We start from the raw sequence: 21,491 nt of genomic DNA, 5'->3' as shown, positions 1-21,491 counted from the left end.
GAGGGTATTAGCGATACAATTACAGGTTCCATCAACCATTGAAGAGTTAAAAAAATAGAAAGATGAGATGGCGAGTGCAGTTTTATTAAGAATTAATAAGATATGTGCACAAAAAAACAAACTATGAAGGAATAAAGTGACTGCTATATATTCGGCCAGTGTATGGCAGTAGGGAGTCATTGTTCTTGTCAGCCTGGATGACAGCAAAGAGACTAAATTAATGAGACTGAGCGATACTGGAGAAATACTCCAGCATGTCCTGAATGGTGAACTCCATGGTGATTCCAGATCCAGGATAACATCTGCCGATTAAATCTTCAAAGTGCTTGTACTGGCGGATGAACTCGTCTTGTGTGGAATGCCACACCACCTGATGAGAGCGCACAGTGGAAAAAAAAAAAAAAAAAAACTAAAGAAAAAAGTACCGGCCACTTTAAAAAGACAAAATATTGACAATATCTCACCTGTAGGAGACTTTCTTCTTCACACAAATGTTTGTCAACTTTCTTGTAAAGGTTATCCAGTCCCTTTTTGACCTCTTTGCCGGGGTATTCTTTGATGACCTTGCGTAGTTCTTGCTTGTTGAAGGCCAGCTGGTAGCTCACCTCCTCCTCACGGATGCCCTGGGCAACACGGGCTTCTACTCCCTCGAAGAAATGCTGCAATGGAGCCATAATAATCAACCAGTGCGTGCACAATGTCTTTTTTTTGTGCCATATTTCTCCTTACGTTGAGTTTCTCCAGAGGTTGGCCCAAGGAGTTGATGACATAGGACTGCAGGTGGTCAGTGTACTTATACTTGGCGTCTCGCCTCTCTGCATCCAGGCAGGAGATCTTCAGTCGGGACAGCGTTGAAAAGATGTGGTGGAAGTTCTCCATCATCACAACATCCCTTGGTGTCTTCTGGCTTTCATTGGCCACCTTCTCCACTGATAAATTATTTTATTATTAGAGCCTCTACTTAAAAAAAGTACATCAGTCTCTGGTGTTCTCACCGTTCATGAAGACTGCCCTAATAAGTTTGACGTAAGCTTTATCTAGGTCCCCTCGGCGTTCCGCATTCCGGAAGATGGTTTCAGCCAGCTCCGCAAACTCTTCAAAGCCTGTGACGAAAGGCAGAATGCCCACTTTGCTTTTCTTGGAAATCTTCACCTCCTCCATTTGTCTAATCTGACTGGACTGTGAAGAGGAAATATAGATTCTGTTAATGAATCAATCATACTGTATTTTCAATCTCAGCCATATATTACTAGTTCTATTGCTACTTCTGCGTTACTTTCAGCGGAAGTATGACATTTCATTTTAATACAATCGATGGCTTTGAGTAGGACAACAATGCCAAAACAACATATTGCAAATGGTAGTCGTCATAATAGGACTATTTCCTATGAACCTTTGTACTGCTTCACAAAACTCAACATTACCATTTTTTTGTAATTTTACTGTAGTCAACATCTGGCCAAATTAAACAAAAATAAATGTTAAAAACTGGCGGGGTACACCCTGGACGGGTCGCCAGCCAGGTAACAATAAGTTACACTTAAAATGTAAACATTGTGACTGTGTCTGTGTGGTGTGATGGATTTTTAAAGAATAATGCATCAATAGGCACTAAAAAGCTAGCTGATGACAGCGTATGTAATGACTGGCACAGAAACCCAAGTCACAGTTTGAAGAGTAATGCATGTGGACTAGTGATTGGTCGTTCACGAATAATAACTTAATTATAACATAATTATATTTTCATAATTATATTTCATAATTATATTTCATGTTAGAAATTCATTTTACATGTAATTTGGTAATTAATTTAAGCCACAATTTAAAAATAATACAGAGATTAGACATTTTTGTCTAATTGAGATGGGTCTTTATGTATTGTATAATTTGTTTTGGTAGCAAAATAAAGCCATATCAATAATAAAAACTTAACATCATTATATTTATACGAGTCCGAGGACATGAACAAGGACAGTTCCATCACCGTGGCTGAGGTATCTGGGGTAGTCAAAAGGCTCCCTAGTTGCTAAGCTCTGTGGGTTTTGCACTGAATTTGTCAAGGCTCTGGATGTTGATGGTCTGTCTTGGCTGACACGTCTCTTCAACATTGTGTGGAAGTCGGGAAAGGTACTTCTGGATTGGCAGACCGGGGTGGTGGTCCTCCTTTTTAAGAAGGGTGACCGGAGGGTGTGTTCCAACTATAGTGGGATCACACCCCTCAGCCTCCCTGGGAAAGTCTGTTCCAGGGTGCTGGAGAAAAAGTAACGACCGTTAGTCGAACCTTGGAGGTGCAATGCGGTTTTTGTCCTGGTCGCGGAACACTGGACCAGCTCTACACCCTTGCAAGGGTACTGGAGGGTACATAGGAGTTTGCCCAACTGGTCTACATGTGCTTTGTAGACTTGGAAAAGGCATTCGACCGTGTCTCTCGCGGTGTCCTTTGGGGGTGCTCCAGGAGTGCGGGATTGGTGGTACGCTACTACGTGCCATTCGGTCCCTGTACAACTGGAGCATTGCCAGCAGTAAGTCGAGCCTGTTCCCGGTGAACGGTGGCCTCCTCCAAGGCTGCCCTTAGTCACTGATCCTGTTCATAATTTTCATGGACAGAATTTCTAGGCGCAGCCAAGGCATTGAGGGAGTCCAGTTCAGGGGCCTTAGGATCTCGTCTCTGCTATTTGCAGACAATGTGGTCCTGATGGCCTCATTGGGCCGTGACCTACAGCATTTACTGATGCGGTTTTCAGCTGAGCATGAAACTTCTGGGATGAGACTCAACACCTTCAAATCCAGGCCATGGTTCTCAGTCGGAAAAGAGGTGGCTGGGACCAGGAAGTCTGAGCTTCCCTACTGAGACTGCTGCCCCCATGAGCCGGACCCAGATAAGCGGAGGAAAATGGATGGATAGATGGATATATTTACACGCTAAATTTGACACAAAATTTGGTCACATCAATTTAAGCAACAAAAAAAATCTGAGGAGCTACTTGGGAGCTGATAAAGCCGGCTCTTTTCAGTGAGCCAAGGGAAAAGAACTGGCTTTGAGGACTGAATTGATGGAACAGCAGAAGACACTTTTTACAGAAAAGTGGGCATGGAGAAAAGCCAATCTGTATTATGATTTTTTTTCTCTCCTAATTATTAATTAATTATTGCATTGCTAATAGTTAACTGTGACTGTAACTGTGTTACTTTGATAATCCACAGAGACAGAGGATGAACACTGCACTTTAATAGTATACATTCGGGGACTGCGACTGAAACCTGATGTCACTTAATTCATTAAAGAGATCCCCACAAAAGTGGAACCCTGGTCATAGGAATAATCTGCTCTCACGCTGTATACTCACGATGCATTTGTCAAAGTTCCTCTTGACAGTGACCAAGACGTTTCCCAGCGTGGTGCTGAGGTAAGAGGCCGGGTCAACGTTCTCTGCCGTCCACACGTGGTGACTCATCTTCACCAGCATGTACAGTGAGTGGAAGCTGTCAATCTTGTCCCCCAGAGCGATGAGGCTGTTGAGCTCTGTCTCTATGCTCTGGAAGATTTTGTTCATCATCAGCCGCACCACGTCTTTGCTTTGGCAGGGGAGAGACCAGATGGGGAAGCGTGAGCTACAGAAGTGTGACGCTGGTTGACATTTGCCATTGAAGCTAACGGCGAACTCACTCTGATGACAAGGAGTGTCTGTGTTCTGCCTGGGGAAGCATTCTTAACGGCGTGCTGCCATCCGATTCCTCTGCCTCAGGCTGACAGGACAGCAGAAATAAAATATGACAACTCTTAGAAGACATTCGCTGACGCCTCTTGAGTGATGAAAGCATGCCAGTGTCTGTTATTGCTTCACTAGTTTATGTTTTCATAAAGACAGAAAGAACAAAGACATGCATCATTCGGCACTCAGAGATGCCAGAGATGTACTTTTACTTTGTAATAGCAAAAATTAAAGTTTCTTAACAAAAAAAAAATCTATGTAGCAGATACAGTGGAACTTCCAATACAATCCGTTGTTGTTTTATTGCCGAAGAGTGAAAATAAGCCTACCGATGTTAACAGTAGCATGCAGAATCAATATCATTCTCACTTAAATGAAGACAGTTGAATGTGTTGCGGATATAGATCACTTTTAAACATTTGTTTGTCTCACAAGTGTAAAAAGAAGTTAACCACTTAGAACAAAACACCCCACTTTCATTTATAACTGAAAGATTTTCTCTTCACACCTCTTGTTGTTGAAAATCCAAACCAAAAAATGCCAAAGAACCAGCAAACAACACCCCGAGAGTCAAGAGGGAGATGCGGCAGCACGTTTTCTTTTTTATTTTGTAAAGAGAGTAAAAAAAAACAAATGGCCCCTGGGCCGCACTTTGGACACCCCTGATTTTACAGCAACAAAGCATTTTGGTTTGTGTCAGAAGAAATATGTGCAACATTATTTCCTGATTTTAAACCAGTGTTGTTGAATGACAACGATGAAATTATTATTATTAATTTGTTGACGCTTTTTTCATAACAAAAACGAGACGGCGACGAGCTAAACATGGGTCTTTGATGACTAAAACCTGATGAATTGTGAGGGAGTTTTCATTGACGAGATGAGGCTAGACAAAAATGTTTGTGGGTGGTCTATCAGACATTTAAATGCATGACATTTCTGCCTATTGTGTATGTAATCTTTCAGTCAAAAATAAAATGTAGCAATGCATCCTAACTTAGCATGCAGCGCACTACTTGCTCAACACGCTGGTGGCCGGTGACGTGGGCAACAGGAGCACTTTTGGTGGATGTACTTTAAATGTAATACATCAGAAAAAAAAAAATTATGCATGCGGCGGTAAACATAACTGCAATCTTGAGCAGCACATGAAGGCCCATCACACTGATATTCTTTCGAAGGTTAGTTAAAGATATCATATACAATGTTACTTGACAATTGGCTGATGATAAATTTCATAGTACACCTAAAGCGTTCCACATAAGTCCTGGTGCTAACATTAGGCTAAAGTTGGCTTTGTTGGGCAAACGTCAATGCATTAGTTTATATGTGTGTTAGTTATTTGTTTATTTATTGTTTATTTGATGTGGACATCACAATTACATTAGACAGACCAGATGCATTGTTTGAGTGTTTTAGCACATGTGCTAATTCGCAACACTTGTCCACAGGAGTGCTTTTGAAAATCTAAAAAACATTAAAAGTAACAAAATTACGTGACTGTAGAACATGCATGGATTGTTGACTGGACAGCAAATGGAATGTTGAAACATGGATGTGGAAAGAAATGGAGCATTTCAGACTAGTTGCTAATGAACACATCATTTAGCGTCATGTATTGCCGTGTTTACGTTCAGTGATGGTGTGGCCGTCCCTTTGTATGTTTATGTTCTGTGAAGTGACATCATGCAGCCCCTAACATGGTGTGCTAAAAAAAACCCACTGTACTGTAAAAAACAAAATGTGAAATGTTGTGAAGAATTTCCAAATAAAGTCCTTTGAGTACAGTTACGTTGAATTGTTTTCATGAAACCCTTCTTCCCAGAGTGGCAAGACTATCTCGCATAAGAACACTGACATACCTGAGCAAGAGGCGGCGATACAGTCGGGTGCTGCTGCTGCAGCTTGAAGAACTTGCTGACGAAGTCTTGCTCTGCGAGGCACAGCGGCTCCAGTTCGCTGAGGACCTGCTCAAAGATCTGAAAACACACACGGCATCCATCCCAGTTTATGACTATGCACATAACCACATCAGATCTCCTGTGTGGTGGGCTACCTTGTCAAACTTGGTGCGGTCGGCCACGTCCAGGTCGGAGGCTGACATGTTGCCCATGTCTAGCAGCGAGGACGACTGGGAACGCCGGCTGTTGGAGCCTTGCACAGTCAGCTTGTTCAGGCTGGACGTGGAGCCAGTCAGCTTCCCTGAGCTGCCATGAAGACCTGATTGCAAAATGTACTGTGTTCATTACTCCATACGCAGTAGACACCAAAGCTCACATTAATATTAATGATATTTATCACCATTTATGTCAGAATACATGATGCTGTGTTCAGGGGTTACTGTGAAGATGTAACATAAGCATAAAGGCAGGCGGCTTCACATCAGTCTGGGGTTCTTTTCAGTGTACGATAGTTATGGAGTAAGGCGTGTGACAATGACTTCTAACTTCATGTCTCACTTACTTTCTGTCTCCTGTTTGAGTGCACTCTCTTTCCGCGGAAGCGTGGCTGCAGCCAGTTAGAAAGGGCAGGCATCAAAGACAGAGAGGGGTTAGGCTTAGTACAGTACATGCAGCACAGGAGGCGGCGGGCTCAGTGTTAGATGGACAACAAGCTAAAGTGCACTGCAGTGACTCCCAACATGGGACAAACCTTTGGACAACAAATCCTTGTTCTGTTTTTTTTGGTTTCGTTTTTGTTTAACATGAAGTGCAGTAAGCCGAGCTCAATTTATATATTAGACATTTAACATAGCAAGGCATTGATTATCACAACTGGTTAATAAAAAGTATCTAGAGACAGGTGAAATAAAATCTTCACACTTGAATAACACATAAGGATTGTTGAAATTGTGTAGTATAAACTACTAGTAGTTTATTGGACGCTGTATCCTCATTGAATTAACTGTGATAGATAACTACATTTTAATTCATTCAGCGGCTCGGCACTTAGCACTTCGCATTTCGCACAACAGGCACACTAATCCCTAACAAGGGGTTACTGCTGTGGCCGTAACCCATGCAAAGCTATGGGCCAACTCTAAACCCCTTCCTGTCCTCCCCGTACTCATCTCCTGTAGTACCGGAACACATTTACAGCAACACACACAATCATGAGTCTTATTTATGTCTTAAGTGGCTTATTTTCTATTATTATGTCTACTACATTGGGTAATAAGAGTGTAAAGGTAACTATACGGGTGTTATTTCATATCTAGAGGGCTTTATTAATGTTAAAAATATATATATTTAGAAGGTAGTTAACAGGTTTTCTATGATTTATGAAAATATTCCATTTCTAAATAAGGAAAATTTTTAATAAGAAAAAAAAAGGAAAAAATTTCACTTTGTGGAAATTCACTTAACACAGTCTGGAACCAATTAACTGCGATAAATGAGGGATTACTGAAAACTAAAAGTACACCTGCAAAGGCTGAAATTAATGATTCCTGATTCCTAACATGGTTGCATGTAAACAATATGCAACCATAGACTCAGGGAATAATGAAGATACCCTAAGTTTTAACACTTAAGAATATGCTACACTGGTACAAGTATGAAGTTAAATGCCGAAAAACAAGTCACTAACATACATAATATGACAGCCCTATCAGACACAAGTACTTCAAAGAATTTGAAAGGAAAATCAACAAGACAATAAGACGCATCATTTCATTAAGGGAATGGCTTCTTGAGACGTCATCTGTACTTCTGTGAAGAAAGTGTCGAACGTTTCGCTCCTCATCCAAAGAGCTTCGTCAGCGAACTAACAAGTGCTGGTAGCCTAGGCCTTAAATACAGTAAGAGTGGGCGGAATTGGTGTGCCAACCCCCTCCTCCTATGGTTCCTTAGGCTAAGACTGGGCGGAGTAATCCCGCCATTAGCACCTCTGAACAAAGGGAAGTGTAGCTCCCTGTAGTTGGGTATGAACGACTCTGATACTGGCTAGTTAGCATCTATCCATCATTCCGATTCAATGATGGGTAAACAATAGAACCCATCATTCCAATTCAATGATGGGTAAACAACAGAACCCATCATTGAATCTGAATGGTGGTTTAAGGTTTAATTTGGACCCTGTGTTCAGCAGGTTACTGAGACCAAAACCCACAGCTCTTAGTCTTGCAAATGAGGTAGAGCCAGGGCCAAGCCAGAACAATAGATGCTAACTAGCCAGTATCAGAGTCGTTCATACCCAACTACAGGGAGCTACACTTCCCTTTGTTCGGAGGTGCTAATGGCAGGATTACTCCGCCCAGTCTTAGTGTAAGGAACCATAGGAGGAGGGGGTTGGCACACCAATTCCGCCCACTCTTACTGTATTTAAGTCCTAGGCTACCAGCACTTGTTAGTTCGCTGATGAAGCTCTTCGGATGAGGAGCGAAACGTTCGACACTTTCTTCACAGAAGTACAGATGACGTCTCAAGAAGCCTTTCCCTCGATGGACAACTCCTGTACGACTGAGAGCCTACACAGACACATCATTTCATTAAATGCATCCAACACCTTACCAAACTTGCCCTTCGCCTCCTTGCTCGTTCCCGCCATCTTTATTTTGGCAATCTCAAAGAAGTCTTTGATTTCTCGCTCATACAGTCGACTCATGTAGTCCACATAGGTCTGAAAACAAAAGATGATCCCACATTTACACCACTTTTGAGTTGTTTACACAACAGCACAATGTGTTGATGTAATTACTTGCAGGTCAACAGGCTTTATTTTAAAAAATAGGTTCTTGACCACTGAGAGGCGAGCACACTGACCCTTGACAGGCCCTCGTACTTCTCCCTGTGGGTGTTCTTCAGCCACTCCATGAGCTTAGCGTAGCGCAGGAGGTCCCGGTGGAGGGGGCTGTGTTTGGGCAGGGTCAGTTCGGCGGTGTGCTGGGACAGGGTGGAGCTCTGGTCGTGGCCCTGGATCACAGAGGGACATATGACCATTAGGACTACATCAAATAACACATAAAGTATTAGTAAAATCACACTGCATTTTCACAAACACTTGCTGATAGAATACATAATTCATTTTAAATAAACCCTCGATTGCAATGTATGCGTCTTGTTGTCCTTCATTTGCAACAACACAATGCATTAAGATAAATGCAATTCCATGTTAGCACTCAGTGACTTGCAGAACGAGGCCTCTCCATATTGGAACGGAGTGGCTATTAGGTGGTTAGAGACAAATCCCAAGCAATGGACAGTGTGTACGACAGGAAGGCCTGGATTGGCTGGTAGTGGTGGAGGTTGGGGTGGGGGCGGTGTTTAGACTTAAGCTAAGGCAGGGAGCTATGGGAGTGCGGTGAGGGTACTTACTGGAAGTGACAGACAGGAGGACCTATAGAAGTGAGGGATGGTCATTTTGAAGTGACTGAAGTGGTTGAACTGACAGAGACAGAGCAGAGAGCAAGAGTTTGGGATGATTCAGAAGGGAGCTACATTGACAATCCATAGCAGGAAGGAAAGAAGGAAAAAGGGAGGTCCTGGAGACCAAGTCAGTCAGCACTAAACAGGAAGTCCGGAACCAGAGAGAGAAAGAATGGAGGCCTTAAACATCAACAACGCTGATGCTAGTCTCTTCTTTTACTTACCATCTTATCTAATGAGATCCCATACTACATACCGTAGTACATAAGTCTGTGTGTTGGAGCTTGCAATGGTGTAAAATTGCAGTGTATTATACTGAGAAGTCTTTATAATGTTTTGGTTACTGCAATTACCTAGAAAAAAGTAATTAACTAGATATTTATGGTCGTAGAAGACCACAATGCATCCCACAGGGCATCCTCCAATGTTTGTTACAGTACTTGTGTATTTAATTGGGGTGTCACGAGACACTGAGTTCATGAGACGAGACGAGACGTACACGAGATTGGGTCTTCCAGAACGAGACGTGATTTTAACATTACTTTTAATAAATGTACAATGAAAAAAATACATGACAATATATTGCATTAATTTAATTTCTGCTATGTTACACTCTACTGCAATCCATGTGTATGCTACCGGCGCTGCCTCCACCCACTGAGACAAAGAGAATGTATGACAAAAGGGCTCACACCATTCATGCTGTTGTTCTATGCAACAAACATGGCAAGGCACAGAGTGAAACCTCTTCATGCCTGAGAGATCAGGAAAACAGACAGGAATGCGCATTACAATATGTTTAGGCAAATTTATCAAGTTCATTTTTATTTATTGTGTGATTAATTTATCATCATCCCAGGCCTAGTGCCCACGAGACATTTTTTTTCTGAATGAGAAATCTTGTCACATTTTACTTACGCAAAATCTAATGACATAAAGATCTGGTGACACCCCTAGTATTTAGCATAAAAGTTGCTCAACTGGTACACATTTGTTAGGTTAACTGGCAACCCTAAATTCTCCGTGTGAACGTGAGTGTGAATGATTGTTTGTCGATATGTAGCCTGCGATTGACTGGCGACCAGTCCAGGGTATACCCCGCCTCTCGCCCTAAGCCAGCTGGGATGGGCTCCAGCATACCCCTGCAACCCTAGTGAAGATAAGTGGCATAGATAAAACTGCAAACTGTTATGTCTGCTTTATCTTTGTAAAGCCAGCATTTACTTGAATCGCTCTAACATAAAATTATTAAACTGTGCAGGTCTACGGAGCAGTACATTTGGTGGGTGTACTGCATTGTGATGGCGTGCACATTACCTGGTGCACAAACACATTGTTGAGGTGGTTGGTGAGGCGGCGAGCAAATGTGTCCCTTAGCTCTGCGAACAGGTGCTGCTGCTGTTTCACCGCCATCAGCTTGTCGTGGCCTACACAAGCAAAATGGGCAGATCTCATAGTGTTTCTGACAAAGTACTCCTTTCGCATTTCAGCAGCTGTGTTATTGTATTTTCTAAACGGACATTACTATAAAAATTAAAATTTCGTGTCGCCACTCTACAGTTTGTAAAGCAGCATCGCTTTACTGTCCTCTGGAAATACTGTAAGTCAACACACATTTTCTTATTTTTCTTCATCTTGCAGGCGTGTTTGGACTCCTTATCATGTTGGAAAACTGCCATATGGCGCAGTGTCCCAATGGTGGGGATCATGCGCTGCGTCACAATGTCACAAAACATGTTGGAATTCACCTCGGTGCTTGACTGTCAGTAGGACACCATTATCTTGCTACTCACTTATGTTGACAGCTATTGAGACAATATTGCCCCTTGAGAAGATACACTGTAATAAAAATGCTCGCTGAAATGTGAGGCTTATGCTCATTTTTGTGAATTATTGTACATGTATCTAGGATTTATTGTTTTCATTTGTGGCAAGTCTAAACAGCAAAGCACACCTGGAAGAAGCGCCACGTTCATGCACTGCAATAGGGCTTCGGCAGCGTTGATGCAAGCCTCGATGCCTTTCGGGGAGGTCAGGTCTCCATCTTGCAGGGCTCTGATGTGTCCCTTAGAGAGGTCCATGTTGTGCTGCGTGAGGAGAGATGACACAGTTGCCAAGCAACATGGGGCGGCACTACAATTAGAATCGACTCCATGAGGATATCCACACATTTCACTGTGTTGCAAATATAATTTAATCACAGCTGCTTTGTTGACAAAAAGATTAGAGAGTGATTAGGTCATAATAACAGTGTATGGACAGATGCATACAAAGGAACAATAGGCATGCAGGTTTAGTTTAGCCAGTGGTGTCAGGACCAGCATGGCCTTCCCTGAACACTTCTAAACACTGACCTACATTTACAACTTAAATTCTAGCATTTGTTCCATGAAATTGTGTTAATTTATTCCCCCCCAGTGTCACGGTTTGGAGTTTGGCGTTGTTTCGAGATTATGTATGTGTTAATTGGTTCCAGACCTGACCGCGATAAGTGAATTTCCGCAAATTTGATTCAATATTAATAAATGGAAGATTTTAGTAGTTATGAGCATAGAAAACCTGCTTATGACTTTCTAAGTATTATTTTTACCATTATAAGAGCCGTATAGACAAGAAATAACACCCTTAAAGTTAACTTTACACTCCTGTTATTCTTTGTTTACAACACATTGCTCAACTGTACTACGCAGGCTTTGGGATCACTACAGGGACACAAGAGACACCCGCCGCTAGCATATGAAGCTCTTGAGCTAACTAGTTAGCTTCTCAAATTTACTTATTCTAAAGTTAAAAAAGTGTTTTAAACGGAGTGGGGGAAAAAGGACAATGTAGAAAGCCAAAACATTACTACTTCCACACGGAATGGGAGGAGAACTGTGTGTCAGCCATGGCATGTCTGACTACATGCAATGTGAGGGTAATCTAACCTAATGTCTTGTAACATTACTGTTGCCTAGTGGTCAGAATACTACATATAACTTTTCATTATTTTTATAATACATTTTTTATAATAAATTTTAGACAACCGCAATATAGTGAGGGAGCGATGTTCGAACCGTGATGTACCGAGGGATGACTATATTGATGGTCTGCATAATTGTGACATGATAGTGGTGGTATTAAGAGGTGGATTATGTCGCTTAAGTCCCCACTGAAGGTCCAGGTACCAAATTCACTGCCCGCAACTGAGTTTAGCATCAATCAAAAAGTGTTCCTCACCACTAAGAACTGGATCTCATCTAGCAGTTTGCCATTGTTGGTGTTGCTGATTTGGATGAGGCGGTTGCTCTGCGAGATCTGGTCCATCTGCTCCTTGACACTTTGCAGCATCTCCTCGTAGCTGCTCAGCTTGCCCTCGATGGTGTCCACCTCGCCCAGGGCCTCGTCCAGCAGCTGCATTAGGATGTTGACCTGCTTTTCTGACGCCATGATGGACTGGATATTGGCCTGTAAAGTTAAGGATGGGCACATAATAACGCATATGCTATTCTGACTTCACGGTTGCCATTCTTTCCCGGGAATTATTTTCCAGGATACTCGCGACACTTTTTAACTTACCGATGCTAATTTTGTCTCGAGGTGTTAAGTGCTTAACAGGGTCTGAAAAATTCTTAAATCTAACAACAAAGTCAATGAGAAGCACTAGGTTGCAGAACTAAAAATTTGTTTGGCTGGTAGCATCACGTGGGGCACTGTGCAGCTCGAAGCAGAGATGCACTGTGCCTTAATGTTGCCCAGAAGATAACGTGACAACAGACATGCATGCGCTTACATTTTAAATCGTTTTCATACACAAGGCATTGGGAGGATAAATAATTTATCCAGGATAACATCAATGTTTCCAGGACATTTGACCATTTTTTTAATGACTGGAAAAATGGTCAATAATTTTCCAGGTTTTCCAGGATGCATGGGAACCTGAGTTTATTTTATTACTCCACTCACCCCATCTAGCACCTGCAGCTCCCTGGAGAGCTGCTCTGCAAAGGCTTCGGCGTTGGAGATGGCATAGTCGCACATCTCCATCATGCTCTCGATGTCCTGCTCCTCACGGGCACTTAGTTCCTGGTAGTCATCCAGAGCATCCTCGTCGCCCCCGGCAACACTCTGGCTCTCGCCACTGGGCACAGACTCTTAAAAGAAAAAAAAAAAAAGAGGAGAAATGCAAAACATTGGCATATATTCTGTTGATTTCAATATAAACTGACGTGTTGCTTTATGGACTTGTAAAGACAGGTGAAGACATTCAGTGACAGATAGGCAACTGACCTCATGATATTTTTGTCTTTCAGAATAATGGTGTTATGAGAACCATACTCATTCACCACAAGTTGGTCATTTACCAGCAGTGATGACAATCCAGCACAAGTATGAAGCTGTAAAATGTCTAAATAAAACTCAAGTACTCCAAAAACACTAGAAAAATATACAGTATTAAAAATGTCTGGTCAGCAAAATGTGTTGCTTGAGCTTTAAAGTTCTGTTAAACTATAAAATCACAATACCGACAAACAGTGTTTGGTTAAAATACGTACACAATTAGGAAACAAACATGTTGTGGTCTAGACGTGTATGAGTTAATGCATATAACCATCGTTATTTAGTGGCAAGTTTATGGGGGTGAGTGTCTAATAATGAGGGCAATGGTTTGACATCATGAAGAACAATGGAAAGGTGGGAAGAGGAGGGTGGAGGTCGTGGGGGAGTTAAGTCCTACCAACCTTCCGCTTTAGGAAGTTCTGGCCAGAGAAAGTTTAAGAGAGAAAAGTGAAAAGATATTTAAAAGCCATAGCATAAAGCAAAATAAAAAGATAATAAAAAGAGCTTTGACGGCTCAGTCCATAAACATGCTTTTTTTTATATAAATCCAATCAACACAGCAAATCAGAGAGAGCGAGAGAGAGAGAAAGGGGGTAAGTTACGCACCTTCTAACAGCTGGGAACTGACATTGACAAACTCCACCTTCTTCCTCAAGTAGCGCTGGTTCAGCTTCCAGATGCAGGATATAAACGAGTTCTTCTCTGCGGTGCTGCTAGCCACCCAGCGGTAGACCTTCTCGAAGTGAAGGTCAAATTCAGGATTTTCCTGAGCCAAGGGAGAAGGAAAAAAAATGAAAAAATGAAAGCCATACTGGCCTAAATGCTCTAAATGATAGCTGGTGAGTTGATTTACCTAATAAACAAAGATGTTAATTGGAAGATTTACTGGACAAACAACTTCATTTTTTTAACTTAATAACTTAACTATAATAATTTAAAGTGCATGAGAAAGTGGAAAGGATGGTCCTTTATTGAGACGTATACTGCACAACAGAGCTGCAACAGAATCAATGTTGGAATAGGTGTAAGGAACAAGGAACTGCATGTGCCGGTTTTCAAGGTAATTGTTTCAAGGTTGCAATGAAAAAGTCACGGTTTCAAAACCACTAATTTTGTCCGTCATACCATTCGCGTGGTATTAGAGAAAGTGCAGGTCCAGCACAGCCACTATGTGGAAATACTTTGTCATGGACCAAAACTGGAAAAAGAGATTCCAAAATTCTGGACAGTGGAGGGAAAGAATGAAACTATAGACAGGAACCCAAATTCCATGTTCCTCACTGATGTGACAAAAAAGGAACTCACTGATATTGTCAATAAATGTAATGCAAAAACATCAACTGATTGTAATGGAATCGAAATGGAAACGATAAAAAGGGTTATCAACGAGGTCGTAGAACAGCTGACGTACATTAGTAATTTATCATTCCAGACTAGTAAATTTCCAGACAAAATGAAAACAGCTAAAGTAGTTCCAATTTTCAAAAACGGAGACAAACATCAATTTACAAACTACTGCAGTTTCCTTATTAGCCCAATTTTGTAAAATTATCGAGAAGCTATTCAATAGCAGGTTGGACAAATTCATTAATAAGAATGAATTACTTGCAGGTAGCCAATACGGATACAGAGCTAGCATTTCAACCTCCATGGCACTGTGACTGATTCACGGAGGAAATTACCAACGCTATAGACCACAAAAAGCGTGCGGCTACAATATCTATGGATCTGACAAAAGCTTTCGATACAATGAATCACAACTATTTACAAAATTAGAAAAGTACAGAATCAGATGGTTAGTTTTGAATTAGGTCAAAAGCTACTTAGCTAACAGGAAGAAATATGTGAAGCTAGGAGAATACACATCTGCAAGTTTAAATATTATGTGTGGCGTACCCCAGGGGTCAATACTGGGACCAAAACTATTCAACTTGTATATCAATGACGTTTGTAAAGTGGCTAAAGACTTTAAAGTTAGTATTATTCCCAGACGATACTACTGCCTTTTGTTCCGGAGAAAGCACACAAGAGCTAATTTAAAAAAGTAACTGATGAAATGGCTATACTAAAAAGATGGTTTGTTAAAAATAGATGATCCTTGAACCTAAGTAAAACTAAAATAATGCTATTTGGTAATAGCAGGAAGGATACACATGCGCAAATACAAATTGATGGTGTGGACATTGAAGTGACATTGAGTGAAGAAAAATAATTTTTTGGAGATCATAACCGCAATATTGAGTAAAGCTAAATTTGTCCTTGACCAAAAATCACTCCATACTTTATACTGCTCTCTTGTATTACCATATCTAACTTATTGTGTGGAGATATGGGCCAATAACTATACAAGCAGTCTTCACTTGCTAAATGTACTGCAAAAGAGATCAGTTAGGATAATCCATAATGCCATATATAGAGAACATACAAATCTTTTATTTCTAAAATCACAAATATTAAAATTTGCTGATTTAATACATTTTCAAACAACTAAAATTATGCATAAAGCAAACAATAACCTGTTTCCCAAAAATGCCATACAATACTTTTCTACAAGAGAGGAGAAATATGATCTCAGGGAAAAACTAAACTTAACACTTTTATGCGAGAAAAAATGCTAAAAACCCACAGCTTTTCAGTATGTGGAATCAAATTATGGAATAGATTGAGTAAGGAACTCAAAGCACCAAGATGAGCGATTTCAAGAAACAATACAAGCAGTTGATGTTTGCAAATACAAAATAAACAATAAAAAGACGAGTCTTGACCTTGTTCTGCTATGTCTATTTGCATTGATTATTATTTATTATAAAACTGATTATTACCTTAACTATTAACCTTAATTATACCTTAACAATTATATTACCACAATGTTACATTACCTCATCACTTTTCTACGTACAAAAGAGATCACATATGAATTGCATATTGCAACATATTGCAATTGATGTGAATCGAACGGGGGGTAGGATTAAATAAGCTTTGCTTCTACCCACTCCTTTTAGACATGTAGAACTGTGAATTGTACTATGTGATGTATTCAATTGTAACTTGTTTGCATGCTCAACTAAAATGAAACCACTAAACCATTACCATTAAACCATGTCCTGTGTTATTCCTCGCAGTTGGAATTGGACTTCGATGTGCTGAAACCATGGGCATGAGGTGTGTTGCCAAAAGTCGGGTAACTTAACTGTCATGGCATAGATAGCACTGACGTTAGCTCCCTTGTTAGCATCAAGTGGCGCCAGTGTGACGAGACATGTGCCTCCATCGCATGGCATGTAGATTTAGTGTGTACTGTATTTCATTTGGCTTTGCAGCTATGAAACTAATGTGTAAGCACATCACACAATTTAAGTAAATTTCCAACATGTTCACGTAAATATCAAACTCTTAAGTCACAAATGTCATCGTTTAATCGCTTGTAGCGTTAAAAAAATTAATATTAAAAAAAATTGCTTGTACTGTAAACATGTATTGGCACTACACGTTGCGGAGTAAAATGCATAGTAAATAACAAAATACATTCATATAACATTATTTTGTGAAGTGTACAATATGCATTGTTCTCATGTGAAAGTTTCTTTCAAAAGGGATGCACATTTAGAAGATTTACTCCATTTCCAAAAGGTTGCTTTGCATGCTGGGTAGCGCTAGGTTGCAGACCAGTACGGCCATGCTGTTGTCATAGTTGTCAGTCGACATATTCCTCGTGTCGAGGGTAACAAAATGTGCAGATGTGTTAGTCTTTTGGACAAAAAAAGCTTCTTGTTTTAGTCACATTTTAGTCAGTTCTATGTGTTATAATTTTAGTCAACGAAAACTTAACGTTTTAGTGAGTTGGATTTTCCATCCATCTTCTATGGGGGTAACCTGGAGCCTATCTCAGCTGACTTCAGGCGAGAGGCGGGGTACACCCTGGACTGGTCGCCAGTCAATCGCATGTCAGTTCACTTTTAGTTAAAAATAAAAAATCATCATTTATGTCTAAGTATTGGAAATTGGATGAGGAAAAAAACAAAGAGGGGATACAATTACTGGGTTTCTCTTGGAGACCAATAAAGTATCTATATATCTATACAAAGTACACCACCTGGAAAGGTCTAGAGGTGAAAACATAATCAAATGTAGGTATAGCAGATCTTAAAAAACCTAATATACACGTATGTGTGTATACATTATATACATATATTACACATGTATGTATATTTATTTTGCACATAATCATGTTAAAAAAATTGCCTTAACTATAAAACACAAACAAGCAAAACAAAAATAGGTTTTGATAGCTTATTAACCACTTGACTGGCACCCACAGAGTCCTGAAGCCTTCTGACTGTTCTTTCTTTCTGAGCAATGACCAAAATTATAATGTATCTGTACTGTTGAGTTTGTTTCACGAGCGTCCCATCTTTATTGTAAGTGCACCATGGTAAGGGGCTGCATGACGCCACTGATGTACCTTTGTGGCTTATGGCCCAAAGCTAGCAGACTCGATGTATGACAACAAAGCACGAAAACTTCACCTTTTATATATCGCAACGTGCTTACAGAACATAAACACACCTAGCGATGACCACACTGTCACTGAATGTAAACATGGCAAAACATGATGCTAAATGATGTGTTCATTAAAACACATGGGGAACAGCAACAGGTAATGCTCCATTTCCCTTCACATCCATGTTTCAACATTCCACTTGCTGTCTGGTCAAAAATACCTGCATGTTCTACAGTCGCGTAACAGTATCGCACACATAAACTAATGAATTGACGTGTGCACAACAAAGCCAACATTAGCCTGAAGTTAGCACTAAGTTTGCACCAGGACTTATGTGGAAAGCTTTAGGTGTACTATGAAATTTATCCCAAGCCAATTGTTGAGTAACATTGTATGTATTTGACAACTTGCTGTCACTCTCCTTTGAAAGAATATCAGTCAGTTGAGCCTTCAGCTGCTGCGGCCACATTTACTGCCGGCTCTCTGCACAATGCATCCAGTTTTTTTGGGATGGATTACATTTAAAGTATATCCACAAATCAGTACATCGTCGAGCATGCGCCAAAAGTGCTCCCGTTGCCCACGTCATCGGCCACCAGTGTGTTGAGCAGGAATTGCACTGCATGCTAAGCTAGGATGCATTTCTTCATTTTAGTTTTTGACTGAAAGATTACATTGTATTGTATTGTTGTATTGTATGTACTTTATTGATCCCACAGCGGGGAAATTTACTTGTTACAGCAGCAAGCAAGCAAGACAAGTAAAGAGAACAGTAAAGTAAAGCATCGTGACTACAACATGGTTCAGGTGGTGCAGGTGTTGTAGAGCCTACATACATACGTACATACATAATAAGGAGATGTGTCATGCATTTTAAGTGTCTGTTAGACCCACCACTAACATTTTCGTCAACAAAAACTCACTCATGACCAATCACATTTTAGTCATCAAAGCGCCATGTTCAGCTTGTCACCTTCATGAAAACAAAACAACTTTGTCAACAAAATAATTTTGTTATTGTCATCATTGACGAAAACAACACTGCCTGAATAGAGGTGTGAGTTGGATTGTATGTATGCATTGTATGTTGATGTTCGCTTTCAAGCATATATGGTGTCTGTCACTTCTCTGACCTTGCTTGCATCTTTGGCATCCACTTCCGTCAGGTCGCGAAGCTCCCAGGTCAGCTGTCTTTTGTAAAAGTCCCCTTTGTCAGATTTCTTCACCTTGACTACTTTAACCTGCACAGGCCGCTCGGTGGTAACTACAACAAAACAAACATAAAGGAAAAAGCAATTCTCAGCAGACATTCATTCGTTCTGGTTCATGTTTACAGTAGGATCTCGAAGGTCGTAAAGCTTCCACTGTTTATGATCCACGTACCTGTCGCACACAAAAAGCAGTTCTTCTTCTTCTTTCCCGCCTTGCACACGTTCACAATGCCAAGCAGACGCTCGTCGTTGGGCGTGAAGATGTCCCTCTGGAGAGCGTGCTTGATGGCCGTCATGGTGGATGCTGTCATACAAAACAGAAAAACATTCATTATTCATGGTTACACACATACAACTTTACTGACTAAATATTTTTGCTTCACTGCTGCTGCTAATAACACAAACACATAAAACAACAAAAAAGGTGGTCCACCATTCACAGTAAGACATCAGGGAGAACATATGAAAGTAATGTTCAAGTGCACATTAACGGTTTATTGTGTCATCATTTAAAATCCACTTGTCTCAGTGGAGGAATTACAGCAGTACATACGAACAATATTGGCGTTTATGCCTCCAGAGGACAGCGGAGTCGGGACTTGGGTTTATATCTATATCAGCGACGTGAAAACGCGACCGTAGAAGCCAAAGGTGCGCTTGGTTAGGACAAGTAAGGCCATCTCGAAATGCATTGACAACATCCTCACTAGCTCAATGCTAATGCTCGCTTGAACGCAATAGCGATCGCCGTTCGCCTTTAATGAAAAACACTACGCCAAAAACACAACTTTAATCAGCTCCCATACGGACGTCTACATTTCAGAAGGATTAATTAAACAAATAACTGAAAACCATTACCTTGTTTGAGTGTAGCCCAGCACCACCACCAGACCTCTTGAACAAGCAAGCACCGCCCTCCCACTTCCTGGTCTGTGAGAATAATAGTCACGTGGCCACGACAGTCATCAGCATTTACGCATGGAGTCGGCGGGGGCGCTGTTGCTACACACAACAGTCACAGCTAAAAAGGCACGGTACAATACAGTACAGTAAATATCTAATACTAAAGTATTTTATTGTATAAATTGTGTATAAAGTGTATCATTCGAATTTGCAATTGTCGTCAGTGGTCCACTTGCTGGTTTAAGGCAGACAGAGTTGGTACCACATAAGAAAAGGCAGCACAATATCACTGCTAGTCCAGTTGTTTTTCAAATAAACATTTATGTTGAATTAAGCCCTTATAATATGCAGTGTTTATCATACATCACAAACACAAAAAAACACCCATTGCCGACAATCTGTACTGCTTCATGTACGTGTAATTTTCAGTCCTGATTGGTCCTGATCAGAGCAAAACTGTTCAAAATAGCCTGTAGCGATCTGGAAATAAGGATGGATTTTGTCTAGAAATAATCAGTGTCTCTGGTGTGTATTATGTACTTCATGAAAATGTTCTATGTTTATGCTATGTTATTACTAGGGCTATCAAATGATTTAAATTTTTAATCAAATGAATCAGTTTTGATATTAATTAATCTTGATTTCATCATTCGTAACTATGTGTGAAACAGCCCTAGTTATTAGGTAAATATTGATTCTGAACTGCTCCAGATGATGTTGCGGTTTGGAGGTAGGTTTGGAGTTGTCTGATGCTGTTTTCGTATGTTTCGGTTTTCGTTGGACCTTATGGAACAAATTAAAAACAAAAACTGAGGTACAGTTTTAATGGTATTCATCTGCAATATGCATAATGCCTCTCTCTCCTGTTATATTGCCTTTTGGATTTTATGGATGTTTATATAGTTGTGACATGATAGCGGTGCTATTAAGAGGTCGGTTAAGTCGATCTCCGCTGAAGACTCAGGTATCAAATGTACGGCCCGACACTGGATGAATTCCATGGTGTGCCGAGAATGCCATGAGTCAGATGTGTGAACCTTGATGTTAAGCCACCAATTTCTACAACGTTACGTTTGGCGTTCAGCCAATGGCCTATGAAGAGGACAAAAACCAAGGTGTAGAGAAAAAGTTTAATACAAAAGATGTACTTCAACGGAATAAGAAAAAACATACAACACAAAAGCAAAGTACAACTCAAAAATGGCGGTAAAGGCACGCAAAAATTAAAACAAAAAGTGCTGCTGGAAAAAGCCAAGCAGGTAATAAATACTAGTAACTAAACAGGAACAAAAAGTGCTGCTGGAAAAAGCCAAGTAGGGAAGTAATGCTAATACGACACAGAACAAAAAGTGCTGCTGGAAAAGCCACGCAGAAATAAGTACTCACCAGGATGTTAGGAGAGCAAGTGACCAGAAAGAGCTACACACGAGAATGCACAACACAAGGTAATGGTTGAGGGAGGAGCGAGTCAAGTCCA

General features: G+C 40.7%; 1 protein-coding gene across 4 annotated transcripts; it reads right to left on the bottom strand.

Moving 5' to 3' along the window:
- Positions 1 to 65: 65 nt before the first annotated feature.
- On the bottom strand, positions 66 to 20,034 carry exoc1 (exocyst complex component 1). Of its 4 annotated transcripts, XM_054790673.1 has the most exons (20): positions 19,970 to 20,034; positions 19,284 to 19,415; positions 19,034 to 19,164; positions 14,006 to 14,165; positions 13,801 to 13,818; positions 13,025 to 13,212; positions 12,299 to 12,526; positions 11,034 to 11,166; positions 10,397 to 10,506; positions 8,477 to 8,626; positions 8,225 to 8,333; positions 6,177 to 6,221; positions 5,770 to 5,933; positions 5,576 to 5,692; positions 3,668 to 3,747; positions 3,348 to 3,576; positions 996 to 1,179; positions 730 to 929; positions 465 to 659; positions 66 to 370 (listed from the first exon to the last, which is right to left on the bottom strand). In XM_054790673.1, exons 2-20 carry the CDS (start codon positions 19,405 to 19,407, stop codon positions 218 to 220), a joined length of 2,718 nt encoding a protein of 905 aa, XP_054646648.1. In that variant the 5' UTR covers positions 19,408 to 19,415; positions 19,970 to 20,034; the 3' UTR covers positions 66 to 217. The 4 variants fall into 4 exon arrangements, with proteins under 4 accessions (XP_054646648.1, XP_054646650.1, XP_054646649.1 ...); XM_054790675.1 differs by lacking the exon at positions 6,177 to 6,221; XM_054790674.1 differs by lacking the exon at positions 13,801 to 13,818.
- Between the last annotated feature and the right edge of the window lie 1,457 nt (positions 20,035 to 21,491).

This window comes from Dunckerocampus dactyliophorus, chromosome 10 (assembly GCF_027744805.1).
Source record: "Dunckerocampus dactyliophorus isolate RoL2022-P2 chromosome 10, RoL_Ddac_1.1, whole genome shotgun sequence".
Classification (NCBI taxonomy): domain Eukaryota; kingdom Metazoa; phylum Chordata; class Actinopteri; order Syngnathiformes; family Syngnathidae; genus Dunckerocampus; species Dunckerocampus dactyliophorus.
This window is presented reverse-complemented; position numbering and strand designations above follow the sequence as displayed.